This window comes from Manacus candei, unplaced genomic scaffold, assembly GCF_025592945.1.
Source record: "Manacus candei isolate 608988 ecotype Guabito, Panama unplaced genomic scaffold, ASM2559294v1 h1tg000086l, whole genome shotgun sequence".
Lineage (NCBI taxonomy): Eukaryota > Metazoa > Chordata > Aves > Passeriformes > Pipridae > Manacus > Manacus candei.
The window spans coordinates 6,820,180-6,839,012 of NW_026138134.1; the positions used below are offsets into that span (position 1 = coordinate 6,820,180).

The window sequence follows — 18,833 nt, forward strand, 5'->3', positions numbered from 1 at the left end:
AGCAGGGAAAAGCAGGAATTAAATCAGGAGTGAGGATCTGGCTGAGCACAGCTCCCAGGGCCAGGGAGGGCCCTCGGTGGGAGGTTTGGCAGCACCTCCTCGGCCCCGTGGAGACCAACCAAGAGTGACCGAGACAGAGGCAGGAGACGCCTCGGCACGTACACACACACACACACACACACACACACACAGGCTGCGACACGGTGGGTGAAACATTGACATTTATATTGAAATATGCACTAACAGTGAGTTCTACCAGCCGATGCATTTTTGCCAAAGCAGAATCACAATGGTTGTGTCCCGGGGGAGGCTCGGGGCGGTGGGTGGGCAGCGAGGGGAGGGACAGGCCTTCCTCCTCCTCATGGCTCCCATCCTGCCTCGTCCTCCCGCCCCGCACCTCACAAGACTCTGTCATTTCACATCTTCTGTTTGTTTGTTTTCCTCTCTGCTGCAATAAACACCAAACTGGGAATGCTCACTTAGAGAAGCCCTTAGCTCCAGCACAGGCCCCTCTCGAGGGACATCCAGAGCTGGAATTGAAGCTTTCCCACACGAGGCACTCGGTTTTCAGCACTAGGTGAGCAAGGAGGCAGAACCCTCTTGCTCATAATACCTCTCAGATGAGCAGGGCAGTTTCCTGCCCGGCAGAGCCAAGTTTGAGTGGAGAAGACGCCGTCCTCCCTCTCCAGCACCAGGGACGGAGCAGAGCCGTGAGCACTGAACCAGCACAGAGCGTGGCACCTCAGCAAGCCAAGCCAAAGCAGAGCCAGCAGAGCCTCCCTGGTGACACTCCAGAGCCTCCGGAGCCTGCCAAACCTCCCGGTCCACTCGGCACCCTGCCAAAGGGGCTGACTCACAGCGGGCACAGGGTGCCGAGCGGAGAAGCCGGAGCTTTACTGGAGTACATTCCTGGTTAGCATCTCTTCAGCCAAATGCAGCAGCAGCAGCGGGAAGGGAAGCAGGGATGCACAGATTAACTAGCACACACTTGCCTTTTCTCACAAGCCTGGAGAGATGGAAAGCTCTCAGGGAGTAGAATGAGTTCTATCCTGGCTCCCTGAGGGGGCTGGGGGTGGGATAAGCCCTTCCCCGGGAACTCTCCACTGCAGTGTACTTTTAACATCTGATTTTCCACTTGCCCTTCCCCAATTTCTCCAGCCAGCACCTTACGGGAAGGTGAGCAGCATTCCCTCAAAGCCTGCCCTGCAAGGCCACGAGTGCAAAGCCAGCCTCAGGGAGCAGCATCCCTGGTCTGGATCATGGGGGCAGGATGTGATCCCTCCTCTCCCGTGGCACTCCGCAACTCCCTGCGTCTGATCCTGGCAAGGGGAACACTTCACCTTTCCTTCATCTGTGTGTAGATCACATATACTGGAAACAAAACACACACTATGCATGCAATCCAGGCAGGAATCCTGCTATGATCAAATCTACAGGAGGAGGGGGATGAGGTGGGACGTTACGGGATTCCTCAATGCTAGGTCAGAGTTACACACCAGCCCCTTGGCTACAGCAAAGGGCAGACAGACTATGTACAGTACCTATGGGCTTCAGCAAGGACCTGACACCTGAGCACCTCCCTTGGCACACAGAGGGAAGCTCTCTGTTCCTCCCAGATTTACCTGCACGTGGATCCCACGGGAAGCACAAACACAGCGAGGCCTGTGTGGCACCACTGAGCTCCAGCTCCAGCAGGTAAGCCAGGGAGGAAGAGACTTGGTTTAAAATAGTTATCAATTTGCAAGTTATCAATTCATCCAGGGCCCTGCTTCTTGGGTCCAAACTGTTTCTTTCTGAAAGAGAACCTCTCAGTTTTAAATGAAAGGCTGTCTCACTAAAACAAGTCCTAACTACAAACCAAACCAAAGTCCCACCTAGCCACAGCCCCTTAGGGGGGCACCTGCCCCTCCAGCTCCCTTGCTAGAGGTGAGGAGCAGTGTCTAGGGCAGGGAAAGCTACGCCTTAACTTCACTTTTTACTGTAAGAGGCTGTAGTTGTTCAAATAAAATGTTTATACAAGTAAACCAGTAGCAATAAAGAAATATACACCTTGGGATCTGTAAAGCTTCAGTGTGATTTGGGCCTTGCAGCCAGGGGCTGTTCGTGTGGGTTTGCTTTAGAAAAAAAAAGGATGTAACAGTCATATTTGATTAAAAAAAAAAAGAAAAAAAGGAACAAGGAACAGCACTGCAAAGAGCCCTGTGGTGCAGGGACCTCAGAGGGATGTCTGTCAGTTCCAGGGAGCAAGGAAGTGACTGCCAGATTATTGGATCATTAAAATCCTACACTGAGCAACTGCCAAAAGCCAGCGACCCCACAGGCAGCAGGAGCAGGGCAGAGCAGCAGCACCAGAACGGGAGTGTTCCCAGGAGAGCTGCGTGGGAGGGAAGGAAGGTGCCCCGGGAGAGCTGCGTGGGAGGGAAGATGCCCTGGCTAGCAGGCATGGGGAGACAAGCACGAGACAAGCACCTGGGAGTGTTGCACGAGCTCAGGTAACCGTTTGCTTCTTTAAATTTCTGAATTCCAGTTTCATGCTGCTTCAGAAAGGAGTGAGAAAACAACACGTTTCATTTAAACCCCCCAGTAAAAAAAAAACAAACGACAAACAAAAAAAAAAATCAAAAAAACCCCAAACCTCTAAAAGGTGGGACTGAGTTTGGAAAAATGCATCTGTTCTGGCTTTTGCAAGTGGAATGTGATTCTTGTTCCCAGGCAAATACACAGAGCACGATGGCTGCAGCCAGGAATGGTGAGCCAGGCGTGGTGTCGGACAGGCTACAAGGGGTTCTAGGACAACCACAGAGCAACAAGACATGAGAGGGGCACAGAGTGACAGTCCTGTTCTCGTTTTAAATGAGGAATGGTTTAAAAGTAAAACTCTTCTTCAGCTAATTTCCTCCTGCAATAAAACCAACCAAGCCGGCCCTCGTATGTACAAGACCAGTTAAACACGAGCCTTCCCCCTCAAAACACTAGGTACGGACATCCGGTAACATTCTATAATGGAAAGTGCTTTAAGAAAGAAGGATTCTGTAGTGCCAGTGACAGAACTGATCTGATGGGCTGGATGATGCTCTCGGCGCCGACATCAGCGGCTCAGGCCAGGGCAGCTCGTTTCTCCTCGGGGGTCTCCTCCAGCAGCTGCATGATCAGTTCGTGGAGGGGCTTGCAGACCTTGGCGTACCCCCCGCCCGTCAGGTGCAGGAAATCGAACATGTCGTGGTAGGAGATGGTGCCATCCGAGTGCACGAAGCCCACATCCACGTCCAGCAGCTGGACGTTGGGCAGCTTGGGGAGCGAGGCTTTGAGCAGGTTGTTCACCTTGGCGTTCTTCTGCCGCAGCGGGTTTGGCTTCTCTCCACGAGGTAGCAGGCCCTGGCACAAGGAGGAGGCAAAAAAAGTGCTCTGCATGATTCTGATGGCAACAGGAGGCCTGCTTTCCCTTCCAACTTGGGCTGCCTGTCAAGATTCAGGATGTCTGTGACAAGAGAAACTCATCCCTTGAATCAGAATTTGTCCGTCCAGACCTAATGTGAAATGCAGATGAGCTACAAGCATGACTGGCAGGGCACCTGTTTTCTTTTCATTTTTAAATATAACAGCTTCTGTTCTTTTGAGCTTTTTTCCTGCCATTGCCCAGCTCCTCAGCAAGAGAGGCAGCAGCTAAGCTGTTAGGATAAGGAAGCCAACTAGGATTTGGGCACTTATCTTCCCCTCACAGGACTTCCTCAGCAACACTTTGGAGTGGCATAGTTAACGGGATGAGTCCACCCACCTCTGGAAGGGCCAGAGGAGGGCTCCTGCAAAGCCAAGCCAGCAAGGAGAGGCATAAAGCAAAGGACAGATAAAGTGACTGCTCCTGGAGACGTACCAGTACAATGACTTTGGCCTGTGGCTGCTGGGTGTTTATCAGGCGCACGATGGCCTCGATCCCCCCTGCTACTTCTTCTGCTGTGTTTTCATGATTATTTGTTCCAACCCAAACAACAATGACCTACAAAGAGAAAAAAAAAAAGAATGTTTGCAGCTTTTCCAGAGCAAGTTTTAACGGGCTGATGACCCTGAAATCCCTGCATAAACATCATCGGTGGCTGGTGAGCTGTGGGGAGGGTCGGGCTTAAGGCTGAACTCAGGCTGACAGAGTTTAGCCCTGGGCAGGCAATGCCCACTGCTCTCGGGGAAGACACTGTCCAGGGCTGCAACTGCAGGTGCAGAGAGGGCAGGTGACCTTCACTGCACACCTGAACATCTTCCCCAACTCTGCAGTGAATACTTCTCATCCCTTTCCAGAGGGCATGGATACAGCTCAGGCCCAAGAGGCGGCTGCAACTCCAAGCTACACCTGGCACAGGTAAATCACAGAATCACAGAATGGCCTGAGTTGGAAGGCCATTCTCTCTTTCAGTTTGAAGCCATTCCCCCCCTGCTCTGCTCCCAAGCACACCCCAATGCCTGGAGCACCCAGTGCCAGCAGGTGCTCAGACAAAAAAGTCCATCTGCTCCCTGAGTTCTGCCCCACTCTGTCTCCCCTCAGTCAGCACAGGGCTGCCCAGTTGGGTTCTCTGCTGGTACCTTGGGTTTAATGTTCTCCAGTTCACCGTTCTTCAGTCTCCATAGAACATGTCCCGTGGTGTCTCCACCAATCCCAAAATTCAGTGCATGGAGTGGTGAGAAGAGCTCTCGCCATATCTGTAAGCAGAAATCAAGGTGCTGTTTCAGAGCAGCATCCTGACTGTGAAGGGAACACACTGCACTGAGTTAATGGGAGCCCTTCTCTCAAAACTCACTCCACAAAGGGCACTTAGACACAGGATGAGGCTTTACAGAGCTGCTGATGTTCAGTCTCTCAGACCTGGCACAAAGGGGAAGACTTCCTGAGCAGTGATTTGCCCAACTCAGCAGAGACCCAGAGCGCTGATCTGTTGCAGACTTAGGCACGGGGCCTCTGAAGAAGGAATCTGTGACCTGATTAAATCCTTTTCATCCCCAGGTAACAAAACTAGAACAAAGGGAAGCAGCTCTTGCAGAACAAAGCTGCTCAGCCACCACCACGGTGGAGCAGAGCTCTTCTTTGCCCCAAGAGCCAAAGAGCCTCTGCTCTTCTCTGCCCCAGCAGTTTTAGGGAGAAGCCAGCGTGCCAATGCCTCAGGCACCCTGAGTGCTATGGGATTAAATGTAGGGGATACCAGGGACACCCACAGGGGATGTGATGGGAGGCTGGAATCTGAGAGCCAAGGGGCTCTGTATGTGTGCCAAAATGAAGGCAGCTGGTCGTGGCCCCAGAGGAGGAGACAAACAGCTCAGGGAGGTCAAGCGGCCACGTAAAGCCGTGCCCAGGCACTGCTTTCAGGAAGCAGGGCAGGAACGCCTCGGGAGACAGCAGTGAAATGGGAACAGAGGGAATCATCAGTACTGCACGTGATCACCAGCTCCTGGGTTAGCGAGAGACACACTCCAGCTCCTCCAGCCCACTTTTCTCCCCCCTTCATCCCTACCTCATACTGCTGTAGCAACTGCACCATGGAGTCCCCCACGAAGAGCACGTCGGGCTCCTTGTCTTTGCAGTCCAGGACAAACCGATTGTGCTGTGAGAGAGGAGCAGCATGGTGGCAATTCCTGCTGGGCTGTTGTGGCCTCAGGGTCACAAGTGTGACCAGGGATGGGGATCCCCCCTCCCAGGGCTCCCTGTGCCCCTCCAGCCTCACCTGTGACATCCACCTGTCATCCCCCTGGATGTCCTCAGCGGCATGTGGCACTGCTGCTGGGTTGGAGTCCCCCATGCCCATCCTGTTCCTGTGGAAAGAACAGTTCCCACACCAGCTGCTTCCAGCAGTGCCATGGCTGGGAAATAAGGGCTGCCTGGCTGCTGGAAAACACTGCCCTTCCTGACATCCACAGTTCCTGTGCGTGCTGGTGGCTGGCTGACAACAACAGGGATGTTATTCCATGCATCTGGAATTCCCCCTGGAGCCATGGACTGGAAAACAAAGGCCAGCTCCAAGGATGCTCTGCAGACCCACACCTGAGCTTTAATAACCTGAGCAAACACGGATACTTTGGGGATTAGCCCCTATTAATGTCCAGAGATCCAGCTTACAGCCACTGAGCTCCACAGCCCAGGTGGATAATCTGGCTCCAGGAGCAGCGGGATTGATCCCAGAATCACAGAATGGCTGGGGCTGGAAGGCACCTCTGGGGATCACCCTGTCCAAGGCAGGGCCACCTGGAGCAGGTGACACAGGAGCACATCCAGGTGGGCTTGGGATGTCTCCAGAGAGGGACATTCCACGGCCTCCCTGGGCAGCCGTTCCAGCGCTCTGGAAAGAAGTGCTTCCTCACGGTTTGGTTCCGATTGTGGCCGTGTCGCCGAACAGAGCGTGGCACGGCGCTCTGAGCACCCCCAGGAGGTACCTGTGTGGCCTAACGGCATCCACTCTCAGTCTTTTCTCCGGACTAACCAGGCCCGGCTCCCGCACGGGGGGGACGCTCGAGACCCCTCACCGTCCCTGTGGATCCCGCGGGAATTACCGCAGGAGGAGCCGCGGGACGATGGGCTCGCACCCACCGCGGCGGGCTGGGCTCAGCGGGGCGGCTCCCTCCGCGCCGCGCTCCGCTCCCTCCCGCTCCCCGCGCTCCCCGCGCCGGTGCTCCGCCATGCCCCCGCCGCGCCGGGTCCTCCCCGCGGGTGCCCCCCGCACTCACGGCGGCTGCGGCTCCTTCCCCCGCGACTCCATGGCGGGCGCGTCCCCTGCGCTCGGCCCCGCGCGCCTGCGCCGCCCGCGCCGCCGCTTCCGCTTCCGCCCCGCGCGCCAGGGGAAGGCCCGCCCGCCCCGAAATGACGTCATTGCACGGAACTGTGACGTCACACCGCCATCCTCGAGGGGAGGCGCGACCCGGCCCCGCGTGCGTGTGTGTGTGTGTCTGTCTGTCTGTCTGATGTTCCCGCGGGGAGTGACGTCACGAGGAGCGAGCTTGCGGCGTTTCGCCCCATGACGTAATCGCGCCTCCCCGTGACGTCACGCTGCCGAGAGGAGGGGGGCCCCAAACGCAGCGATGTCACGAAAACAAGTTTCCTCCACGACTGGCGGGTTTCCCCCATCTCTCTTCTCCCCGTTTCCTCGCGGGGTTTCCCCCCAAAACCGCGGCGCCTCCCGCCCCGCGGCCGTGACGTCACTTCACCGCTCTCCGACGTCTCTCTCCCCGCCGGGGCGAGGCTCGGGAGCGCGGTCCGTGACGCAGTGACGTCACGAGCACCAAGAATCCCGTTCCCGGCGGGTTTCTCCCCAAAACCGTCCGCCGCGCTCCCCCCGTCGGCCGCGCGGGGGCGCCGCGCGCCGCTGACGTCAGCCGTGACGCCGGGGCCCCGCCCCCGTTGCCATGGCAGCGGCCGCCCCCCCGGCGCCCCCCCGCGGATGAGCTCACGCGGTGCCGCAGCCCCGCGGGGGGGGTTCGCTCCGCGCGACAAGATGGCGGCGGCGGCGGCTGCGGGAGGAGGCGGCGGCGGCGGCGGAGCGGGGGGTCCCCCCGCGGCCCCCCGGCTCTCCCCGGCCCCGCCGCCCCCGCGGCCCCCCGGGCCCGCCCGCATCGGCTACTACGAGATCGAGCGCACCATCGGCAAGGGCAACTTCGCCGTGGTGAAGCTCGCCACGCACCTGGTGACCCGCGCCAAGGTGAGCCCGGCGCGCACCCCCCGGGCGGGTGCGGAGGGTGGCGGGGGGGTGGCCGCCGGTTCCCCCCTGGCCGGGCGGGCCCGGGGCCGCTGTCAGCGGGGTGTCCCCGCGGGTCCCCGCCGCGCCAGGATAACGTGGAGGTGGAGCGGGGGGGATGCGCCCGCGGTACCCGGGATGCGCCCCTGGAGCCGGGGGGGACGTGGAGGTGGGGCGGGGGCAGGTCGTTTCTTACCCAAGCGGGGAGAAAAGATCGTGGCCGAGCGTTCCCAGGGCCGTGAGAAACCCCAGGAAGGGCCTCCCGGGGGAGCGGCGAATCCAGGTGGATCCAGGTGCGGGCGCGCTCCCAGGTGAGCCCCGGAGCGCGGCGGGAGCTCCGCGTGGATCCGGGTGCGGGCGAGCCCTGGGACGCGGCGGGAGATCCGCGGCACCGGCGCCGTGCTCGTGATTCCGCCCGTGACACCGAGCTCCCCGAGAGGGCTCGTCTTCCTGCATGCACCAGTGCCACACCGGAATCCTGCCCGGGAACTGCAGCAGGATGGGAGCGGGGCAGCGCCGGGCCGGCAGCGGACAAGCCGTGGGCACGGCCCCGCTCGGGGCTCCCGGAGGGCCGCAGGGGCTGCCCGGGGTGTCCCTGGTCAGTTTCCCGGTGACAGTGCGTGGAAACTGACCAGGGGAAAGTGACCGTGGCGCGGGTTTGCGGGAGCTCCGGCCCTGCGCCCCGGGAACAAAGTGAGAGTCACTGCAGGGGCTGCTTAAAAATCGGTTATTGCACCTCCTGGACAGTTCTTTTCAGGGCTGGGCTGGATTTGCTTGCCCTGTGCCTCCAAGTGCTCCATGCCACAATTTAACCTGCACTTCAGCTGTTCTGTGCTGTTGTTCTCCCCCTGATAAACCTGAACCTCGCTGATAGAAACAGGGTGATGGGTTCAGGTGCTTGGAGTGCACTGATCCCCCTGAGTGGACATCGCTCCTGAAGAAGCAGTGATCCAACTCCAAGCTGTTTTCCTGTTCCTGTTTCCAGCCTCTCTCGTTGGGTCAAGGTTTCTTTTCAATGGTGCTGACTCTGAAGTTTGCAAAATACCAAAGCAGAGACCATGTTTTGCATGGAAATAGTTGATTTTGTCTGAAGCATGCACTGAAGTTTTGTCTGGGAATCGTGTCCCGCATTGGCAGGGCCAAGGCTGGATTTTGCACGTTGTTTGTGGGTGATGGAAGAGGATGCTAAGCTTGGAAAACTTGTGCTATGCTTAACAGCAGCGTACACTCATTCCTGCTGCCCTGGGGTGACCGAGGGCGGGTTGTGGGCCTTGGGAAGCAGCACAGCTCCTTTCTGGTGGGTTGGTGAGGTGCTGGTGGGCTCTGGAGTGGGTGGTGGGTTGGGGTGTGACACGTTAGCCTGCAGCGAGGAGATCCTGTCCCTGTCCCTCTGAGCTCCGAGGGCTCCCCGAGCCCGGGGAAATACCTGTGCTGGAACAACTGCCATCTGTTCCACTGAGCTGGGATAGCTTGGAGCTGAAACTTGACCTGGAAGCTTTCTCAACTCCAAGGTCGGGTTTCCTTTCAAATCCCAGCCTGTGGAGAGGAGTGCGAGCGAGTGGATTGGATTCTGCCTGCAAACCCAGAGCGCTGTGGGTTCAGTACTTTTCCTTCGTTGACAGGACTGTTGCTGTTGGCTCTGGGAAAGGAGTAGGAAAGGAGAGAGGAGCTGCTTGGTTCAGGCTCTGGGATTCAGGAGGTTAGAGGGGAGGTGTCAGAAATGTGTTGGAAAGGACAAATCCGTATAGGAAGGCATTTTCGACTGGCAGCAGGAATACAAAATAATGCTACTGCGAGCTTGTCTTCATCACAGTTACACTTTAAACACTTAATGGAAACAACTTGGAAGCAAGCAAAACCTTGGCAAAACGGTCCCATTTAGGGATCTGAAAGAATTCTTTGATCACGGAACGCAAATGCAGCCCCGTTGCTGTGTGTGCTGGCAGTCCCTTCCTGAGGTGATCCCTCTCTCCCAGTAGTGGCTGCGTAGGAGAACCGGGCAGTTCAAATATAGCCACCAAATCCCTGCACAAACTTGACCCCGTGTCACATTCTCTTAGAGAAAAGCTGGTTTGCTCGTCACGGCCCCTCCTTGGGAACCGCGCTCGTCCGGTGTCTCAGAAGGAATTCCGCTGTGAATGTCTGTGTGAGCTTGGAAATAGATTGTACCCTGTGTTTTTGGGCCTCTTCCAGGAGGTGAAATTAATGACGGTGTAGGCTGGTGTCCATTGCTGAGCCTGGAATTAAAGGTGGTCTATTGATTAGGTGTTGGAGCCTGTTTTCCTTTCCGATGGACATTTACCAGGTCAAGTGGACTTTGACATGACAGTTGGAGATAACAGCCTGAGCATTCCTGGCTTGTGTCCCCTTTTCCCTTAAAAGAGAAGCGAGGGAGTAGTTGGGTGCCTGGTCTGATATTAAAGGACTGGGATTTTCCTGGCCCTTTGGAAGTCGAGCACTGCGTTTATTTAGGGAGAGGAGGAGAGCGTGAGCTGTGTGTGCCTGGCCCTGCTGGGCTGGCACATTCTGCTGACACCGAACGTTGCAGTTTACATAGAACTGCATTTCAGGAGCTGAATGTGGGTCAGCAGTGCTGGGGACACTGAGGAAAGGGAATGTTAATCATCCCAAAGGGCAGGAGGCCTGTATTCATAATTGTCTCTGCTGGAGCTGATGGAATAGAAGGGAACAGTCGGCAATTTACGTATTAACCAAGGCAGCAATTTACATTCAGTCCCTGCCCATGCAAAGTTGGACTCCTGTGCTCTGTCAGAGCTGCTCCGGTGGCTGGGCAGGAGCTGGAGGTGCTGCTCTGACTGGGATGAACTGGGCACCTGCAGGATGTCTTGCTGCATCCTCCCTCCTGTCCCCCTCGCCTTTGTCTCTTCTCATCTTTCACAAGAAACCCTTTCTTGCTTCTGTGCTAAAAATCTTCTGAGTGACCTGCTGAATTAATTGTTTTCCACAGAATTTCCATTTATAAATCATCCAAGTGACTTCATTAGAATTCCAGCTCTGTTCAGGCGCTGGGGTTGTTTTTAATGCCACATTTTTTCATGAGGGCTGGTCAGGGAATGTTCACAGAGAGGACTTCATGAGTGCACCGTGGAGCACAGATTGTGCTCTTTGGATGCTCCGTTTCAGCCTTCAGGAGCTGCTGGGGATGAGGAGGGAGGAGAGGGACCACTGTGGCTGCTGGGCAGTGTTGAGAGCTCCCTGCTGTCCTTGTTCCTTCCCTTGCACCATCCCGGAGACAGGAGACCCAGCTGCAGTGTGGAGTGCTGTGTTCCTGCCGTGGCTGCACTGCACTCATGGGGCGTTTCGTTGGGAGATGAGGAGTCATTTTCACCCCCATCTTTCTCGTGGAGATTGGAATTGACAGTCCTGGGAGAACACAGCTCCCTCCCAAGTGCCTTGATCTTCCCACTGGGCTGCCTTAGCTTCTTCCAGGCTGGTTGTCCACTTTTGAGTTATTTTCAATAATAGCTGGTAGGGAGCAAAGCTCAGAGCAGGTTTCACTGACTGTGTGTGGTGGGATCCTGTTAAAGGGGGTACCTGGAGTTGTTTTAGTGGATAGTAACCCAAATCCATGATGCTTTAATCCTCGGCAGAACACAGCCCTTCTCTCAGCACAGGAGCACTGGAGAAAGGCTGGAATCAAGCTGATTTTTTTGGTAGGTTTTTAACAAGCTAAGCTTTTCCTGGAGAATGGGAGGCAGCTCTGCTCTAACTTGGAGGGGATGTTCCCTTCCATGAGAGAACCGGCTTAGTTTCTGTGGTTTGTCTTTGGGTGAGTTGGAGTCATCAGCAGAACACATTTTGCACCGGAGTTCTTGGAGGTGGGCACTGTGGCACTTAAACCCAGGATAAAAAGTGGGCTGGTAGACTTCATGGATCATTGGGTTTGGCCTGGCACGCTCTGGGGGCCCAACGAGAACCTGCCTGGATTTCTCTCCTCGCGTGCAGAGCGCGCTCAGCCCAGTGGGTGGAAAAGCCTCGGTGGCTGCTGTGTCCTGCTCCTCCCGATCCCCGGCGTGTGGCAGCGAGGCACGTGGCTCTGGGATGACTGTGGATTGCTCCCTCCAGCAGCGTGCCCGTGTGATAAGCCCCGTGCCGTGACTCATCATCCTCGTGTCAAGTGGAATTGTTCAGTGCCGGTGCCGCACGTTTCGCAATGACCTGTGCAAGGGCCTCGCCTGGTCACCTTTCTGTGATCATTTTCCTTTTCTTTTGCAGCGTTTGTTGGTGCTTCACCCGTCCTGGTGGTTGTTTCTCATGGCCATGAGGAAAGCCGATGGCTGTGGATGGCTAATTCCGCAGGCAGCATTATCCTGCTGCTCACAGGGCCTTTGTTCTCCTTGCTTGTGTGCTGCAGGAGAGTTGTATTTTAGTTCTCGTTTGGTGGGGAGATTTAGTAAAAGCCTAAAAGCTAGACAGGAACTTTGGCAAAGCAGAGTTGCCACAGTGGGGATAAGACAGAGTATTTCCTAAAACCTCACAGAGGCATTGCCTTTATCAGCTGTGGGCTGAAGTACTGACATTTTATGTTTCATTACAGCATTTCTCTTGCTGTAGCAAATAACATTTGATTACCAAGAGATTAATGCCAGAGCATGATTGAGTTGGAGACCAGGCTGCTTCTCAGGGAGTGCCAACAGGTATAAATGGGGCTAGGTCACTGTGGGCAGGGTGAACTAGTGGACCTGTGGCACCTGCCCTGAGCCTATTTGGGCAGGAGGAATAATCTGAAAGAGCCAAGATAATTAATACCTGCTTCTGAGCTGTGTGGTTGTTAGCTTAATTGGAGCATGAGGGGGGTACATCTTTTGTACCTCTTCAACCTGGCTGCTTCCCACCTCCTGTCTAGTGTCCCTTCCTCCCAAAGGTTTGCTGGGCAGGAGCTTTGGAGCTGCTACGACAGGAGAGAAGGTGAAGCAAACCCTGATCAACAAGGTGGTGGCATCTTTGGGCAGGTACAGAAACTGCCCCTGTGAGGAAAAGCCACTGACAGGAGCAGGAAGAGGAACGGCTGTGACACAAACAGGGGTCGGTGTCTCTTTTCCTGGAGGGTCTCACAGAGGTTTTGTGAATGCTGCAGAGGCCTAATGAGGGTTTCTAGAAGCTGTCTCCTCATTTGTGTTTGAAGGAGGAATTACGTGAGAGGGAAATAAGGAAATGGCAGTGTGTTGCTGGGAGACTGGGCTCCTTGGGTATTAGACATTTTCACGGGGAAGCAGCACTAAGCTCCTTTTTCCTCTCGCTGGCTCTTGTATCAGCCTTGTGCAATGGCTGTGGCAATGTGCTGCCCCAGCAGCTTGCCCCTTCTTGCTCTCATCAACACGATTGCATAACAACTGTGTGTTTTCCCCATGAAAGGAAAGCTTTGGGAAGTTGCTCCAGCGTTGCCAGCAGAGTAGAATTCACTGCTTTGTGGTGGAAGTTCTCCCTGGCTGAAGAGATTCTCATGAGAATTGTGAGCATGATGGGTCCCACCATTGCCAGTCCCACCATCAACTGCACAGCAAGTTGTTGCTTTCAGCTGAACATACACGAGCAAGGGTTAAACTGGCTCCAGTGTCTCCTTTTGGAGCTTGCAGGGTTTAAATAGAGCAATTTGGAGATTCTCTAGTTAAACCATTGTACCCATTTAGTGCAGCCAAGCCCTTTCTGCTGATCCCAGTCCAGGGGTTTAATACGCTGTGTTAACACTTAGATGAAGAAACCACTGAAGGCTGATTCATTATTAGTCATTATGTGTCTTTTTCTAGTAGTTCTGACCCCAAATCTCTCTAGTTGAGGCTAAACCTTGCCCTCTCTGTTAAATGGCCATCAAAGGGGCTTCATAAAAAGGGAATTATGTGGCTTCAGCCAAGTTTCAAAGTAGTCGAATCATGCTAACCCACACAAACAAACTCCCACAGCCAGTGGAACTGACACGTTGAGCTCAAAAATAGCCCAGCGTGTGTGGGGGGAGCTGAGCCGAGCTCTGCTCTGCACGTCAGAGGATGGGCAGGAGATCCTGGAGCAGCCCCAGCACCGAGGTGGATCCCACTGTACCTTGCCGGGTGTTACCTTGAGGTGTTTGGTTCTTGCAGAGCCCGTGTCCTGGTCACAGTGAAATGTTGCTGTTGCCTCTGGTTATCCTCTGCATCCAGTCTTGGGGGCAATCTCTGGCCAGCTGGAGTTTGGGAGTGGGGTTCTCATAGCATGGAAGAACTGTAGCAAAGAGCTGGTCCTTTGTAGTACAGGCGTGTTGGGAGTGACTCCAGCCTGTGTGACATGCAGGACTTTACTGTGAGGAGATGGGCACAAACCTGCAGTTTGTGGCCTTGGTAGCTTTGATTGTTGATACAACTTGATGGCAGGAGTGCAGATGCTCTTCCTGAAAGTCCTTTGGCCATCAAAGGTTTGAAAAGAATGTATAATATGAGTGTTGGCTCATGCCCTTCAGCTGGAGTGGGAGTGGCTCTGGTGTGGGCAGGGTTGGTGGTGGCTGTCAGAGGTGAACATGGCACTGGGAAAGCTCCCCATGGGAGTCAGGAGCTGGAGTTCCCTAGAATCTGTGTGAAGGAGCTGGTGAGTAACGTGGGGATGTGGCTGCAGGAACAAAATGTGCCCTGGCGTGCTGGAAGGTGCAGCTGCAACGGGATGTGGCTCACCTGGCTTGGGATGGGAGTGCTGGGGTCAGCTTGTCCAGAAGGTGATTCAGCACAGCCTGAAGCAGTTCAGCTGAGCCACAGAGAGAATCTGGCCAGGGACTGGAGTGGGAGCCTGAGCAGCTTCCCAAGTCCTGCCTCGGCCATCTAACTAGGGCCTGCTCACAGGAGCAATCTGCGTGCATTATCACCTTGATTTGCAGATGGATGAGGTGACTGGCCTGAATTTGAGTGTTGTGCAATGCAGGAGGTGACTTATTGACAGCCCAGTTGGGTGTTTTCATTGTAGTTCAGCTTTTCCCCGACGTTTCCCACTTTCCTGTATGGTTTGGCAGTCGCAAGCTCTGCCTTCAGCTCCTTAAAGCGTCTCATGCAGTTATAGTGCATTAATTATCGAGTTTTGAAGATGGTTTAGAAGAAAAGGAGTCTGTGGGGTATCAGCAGGCGACTGTGGGCCCAGAGCTGGAGGCCGGAGTGGTTTGACAGGGAGCCAGGCCCAGGACGACTGTCAGAGCTCCATTAGCCGAGCGCACGCCTCGGCACTGCTGGGAATACAGAGAATGTGGGGCCGCGGCAGCAGATTAAAGTGTTTCAATTAAAGTCTGGATTTGGAGGCTGCCTGCGTCTGCTGCCTTTCAGCAAGCAGATGGATGTTTCTCGTCTCCTTCCAATAACTTTTGAAATGTGGTTGGTCCTATTGGAAGGAGTTCTGAGTGACAGGGACGCGGTGAGGTGTTTTCAAGGCTGGGGAAGTGCGTGTGGATTTCTGCAGCAGGCGGGAAGACACATTTTTTCCAGGTTTTTCCTTACCTAAACAAGGCTCTCTCAGCTTGTTCGGGCTCTTTGGCTGACTTGGGCTTTCAGCTGTGTCTTTTCTTGGATAACCTCTGCCCGTGCAGGGAGTGTTATGTGCGGGAACACGTATGGAACGTGTATGGAAGATAGCAGGGTGTGTGACAGACCCACGGCCATCACACTTCGTGCACAAGGTGGTTTTTTTAAGGCTCTGGGATCTGCTGTCGTGTAGCCTGAAGTGCTTCTGAATTTTTTGCCTGCATTCAGGCTCCTCAGGTGCTTCCAGGTGTGTTTCTGGCCCCTCTCAGGGGAGGGTATCTTTGGAGCCCTGAGGCTTCTGCTGCTGGGCAAAGGCAGCTGGATTGAAGCTGATGCCTAAAAACTAATTGTAGCATTTCGCAACATGAAGTGTTTTTAATGGAAGGAGTAAGTTGACAAGCTGTATGTCATTGTGTGTGAAGTGTGATCAGATAACACGCTGAATTGCAGCAGTGATCCTAATTGGGGCTGGTCCCTGTCTTGGATGGAAGGATACAGTCTGTTCAGGTGTCGTGCTGCCCTTGCAGGAGTCTAGAGCAGTGCTGATGCACAGGTTTGCCCTTGCCAGGTGGGCATAGCTGGTTAGGTCTTCTGGAATATAGACTGCATGACAATGGCAGTAAAGAAATTAGGTGAAAGAATGCCTCGTGTCATGTGTGGCTAAATCCTTACAAAGGTGTCTGTCTGTGCTTCCCTTCAGCTGAAACAATCAGTGCTAGAGGAAAGCATTTGCTTTCAGTGGCTGTGGCAGCGTGACCGCGTCTCTGCGCGCCCCAAATTTGAGTTTGAGCTCATAGCACTGGCAGCAACCGAAGATGAAAAGCATTAGTCTTGGTACTTAGTCTTTCCTCTCTAGATGTGCTTGTAGGAAATCCTTGGGCTGTAATCTTGCAAGTGGCTCTGTCAAGGTTATCAGCCTGGCTGGAGTGCCGCTGACGGGCGGGCTCCGGGCAGCCTGTGCTGCCTGCTCGCTGCTGCCGGGAATTGTCCCAGCCTCAGACAGGGAAAGGGTCATGTGCTGTGTGATTTATGGCAGGTTTTCTCATTCCCAGGTGGCAGCAGACAATGGTGCTCTTCTGCGGGAAGCTCCTGTTGCAGTTGTGTCTTCTTCACCCTGAGGCTGGAACAGCTGTAGCTGCTTTCAGTGCTTTTGGAGGTCGTAGGGCTCCCCCTGCTCCCCCCACCAAATTGATGACAATACAGTTTAGCTTGTAGTCTATTTTTTTGCACATGTAAATGTCCCATTAACCAAACTGCATCGTCCCCAGCAGCCATGAAGGAGCATGTTCTCAGCTGTACAAAGCCCATCTATGTTCTCGCATCTCCAGCACTCTGACACAGTGAGGGGGTTGTCAGTCGTACAGCAACTGTTTGTTTTCAAGCACAATCTCATTGGAAACCAATAAAAATCATCCTGATTCATTCTCTGTATAAGGATTCTAATACTTGGCTTCCACAGAGGTGGTTTTCCCCCTGAGCTGCTCTGGGAAGTGTAAGATAAAAAAAAAACCAAAACAAAGATTTTTCCTTTCTGTTGGTTAATTCAGCTGGTTTGTGTTAGAAACAAAGTGCAGAGCTGGTGGAGAAGGAAATCACAGTTGCTCCCTCCCCACTTGCTGCAGCGTGGGTGTCGTGTGCCCACTGCCCTGGCAGAGCTGAGGTGCAGGGGGAAACCTGTGCTTAGTCAGAACAAAATATTCATGTGTTTTTTCATCCAAGTTGAGACTCCCATTACATGGTAAAATGACAAGCTGAAGGCTGACTATAGGTATTTTCCCACTCAGTGGGAGCTTGTGCAGTTTCTGAGTCATTTGCTGACAGTGTGGGCCTTAGTCTCTGGTTTGCCTCGTGTGTGTGTGTGTGTGTGTGTGTGTGTGCTGCTGGTCCCAGTTTGGTTCCACAGACACAACTGGATCCTTGTTTTCACTCACCATCGACACAGTTGGGTATGAAGTTAGTTCCTTCATGTGAGCTCAAAGGAAAATGTAGTGGTTCAGGGACTGCAGTCTGGGATTTGAAACCATACCACCTTTTTTTAAAGGTAAGGGTGGGATGTAGCCCCTAATTATGAGGGTCACTAAATTGTTGAGTTCCTTTCTGAATGATGATCAAATTATTTGTAAGGCTTAACTTAAAAGGCAGGTGGGTTTAGGATGCAAGATAAACTCTTCAGAGACATGTCAAATTTTGCATGTCCTGAGACAACATGAAGGGAGCACCTAATCCTGATCCAGATGAGGTTTTATATAAGAGGTGTAACTAAAGTTGCCTTGAAAAGTGCTGTGGGCAAACTAACCAGCACGTGGCCAAACAGTTTGTGGGGGTGTTTGGGTTCCTTGTTGCTCTCTGATAGCAACAAGGTACAAAGCATCAGTTGCTTTAGTGCAGCAGGAAATTAGTGGGAAAACTAAACGTGTCAGAGCTTTCACCATGGCAACAAAGCCCTGCTCGCAGCACAGCGAGACAAAAGCAGGTCAGGTCTGTGTGGAGCAAGGTGGGAGCCTTCTCCAGGCTCCAAACCTACCCTTTTCCTGGGCAAGAGAACGTGATGTAAAGGGCTGGTAAGGTGACAATGAACTTCAGGATTTGGGGTTGGGAATTAGAAGTGGGTTCTGCCCATCTCATGCTTGTGTCAGCAGAGCATCTGACTTGGGATGTGGTCACTACCCCAAGGCTGCCAGAGCTCGAGGAGTGTTTGGACAACAGCCCCAGGCACATGGTGGGATTCTTAGGGCTGTCCTGTGCAGGGCCAGGAGTTGGACTTTGATGATCCTTGTGGGTCCCTTGCAACTCAGGATAGTGTTTCATTCCATGATTTTATGCTTTGGGAAGGCCACAGTGGATGGGAATGTTTTATAAATACCAAACAGTCATTCAGATTGTTTCCCTTTCCCTGAAACTGATTGTAAATAACAGAGAGGTTGTATGTGACAGTGCCCAGCATAATTGCTTAATTCTTGGACTCTTTCTCTTGGATTTGTGAACAGCCCACGGGTTGCATGAGCACCAGACCACGTTCTGATGGCACACCACAAGTCTTCTCATCCATCTTCTTGTTCCATGTGTTCCAGCATTTTGAGCCCTTCGATGAGGTCACCAGGACAGGGTTGAGCAGCAGTGGCATCAGTGACACATGGAAGAGCCATCTCTGCTTCTGTCCCCCCGACAGTGTCTCTCAGCACACGTGGTTTGGCCATCCCCAGGCAGGCCCCAGACCACGGTGGAACACACAGCAGCGGGCTCTGAGCAATGCTCCCACGGTGCTGCCACTCAGGAGTTGTTTTCCCCATAATTGAGCAGGATATTAAAAGGTTTATGGTTTACAGTTACAGGCGTTGCTCTGGCCGGAGGAGCGTCGAAATCGATACGGCAATTACTGCCGGGCTCGTCACGGGTTGTGACTCTCACATGCTTGGGGAGACAAAAGTGGAAGTGGCTGGAGGAGTGCCACCAGCGGGGTGGCCACAGGTCTGCCTCTGAGCCAGGGACAGGGTGCTGGGCAGCATTCCTGAGCCAGGGAAGGGGTGCTGGGCAGGTGTCCTGCACCCGCCTGCCATGAGCCCCTCGGAGGCACACAAAGAGCTTGCAACCGGGCTGTCAGCTTTGCAGAAAACAAATACTAAAAGGGGGGGAAAAA

General features: G+C 54.1%; 2 protein-coding genes across 8 annotated transcripts in view; one reads left to right on the forward strand and one right to left on the reverse strand.

Moving 5' to 3' along the window:
- Window positions 1-204: 204 nt before the first annotated feature.
- On the reverse strand, window positions 205-8,173 carry PAFAH1B2 (platelet activating factor acetylhydrolase 1b catalytic subunit 2). 3 transcript variants are annotated; one of them, XM_051812546.1, is made up of 6 exons: window positions 7,903-8,173; window positions 5,706-5,793; window positions 5,496-5,585; window positions 4,573-4,689; window positions 3,872-3,994; window positions 205-3,375 (listed from the first exon to the last, which is right to left on the reverse strand). In XM_051812546.1, exons 1-6 carry the CDS (start codon window positions 8,160-8,162, stop codon window positions 3,097-3,099), a joined length of 957 nt encoding a protein of 318 aa, XP_051668506.1. In that variant the 5' UTR covers window positions 8,163-8,173; the 3' UTR covers window positions 205-3,096. The 3 variants fall into 3 exon arrangements, with proteins under 3 accessions (XP_051668506.1, XP_051668508.1, XP_051668507.1); XM_051812548.1 differs by lacking the exon at window positions 7,903-8,173 and adding an exon at window positions 7,180-7,302; XM_051812547.1 differs by lacking the exon at window positions 7,903-8,173 and adding an exon at window positions 6,703-6,813.
- SIK3 (SIK family kinase 3) overlaps window positions 7,474-18,833 on the forward strand; it is a 73,978-nt gene continuing 62,618 nt past the window's right edge. For all 5 annotated transcript variants that reach the window (XM_051812527.1, XM_051812529.1, XM_051812531.1 and 2 more), the window contains exon 1: window positions 7,474-7,670. The gene's annotated coding sequence lies outside the window, so the exon portion shown is untranslated. The remainder of the gene's footprint in view (window positions 7,671-18,833) is intronic.

Bases quoted from the DNA above. Each gene is read 5' to 3' on its own strand.
- PAFAH1B2 (XM_051812546.1), bottom strand. From the start codon at position 8,162: ATGCAGGAAGACGAGCCCTCTCGGGGAGCTCGGTGTCACGGGCGGAAT. The intron at 5,794-7,902 runs GTAAGAAACGAC...TTCTTTCCACAG, and splicing joins GATCTTTTCTCCCCGCTTGG to GAACAGGATGGGCATGGGGG. The intron at 5,586-5,705 runs GTGAGGCTGGAG...CCTCTCTCACAG, and splicing joins ATGACAGGTGGATGTCACAG to CACAATCGGTTTGTCCTGGA.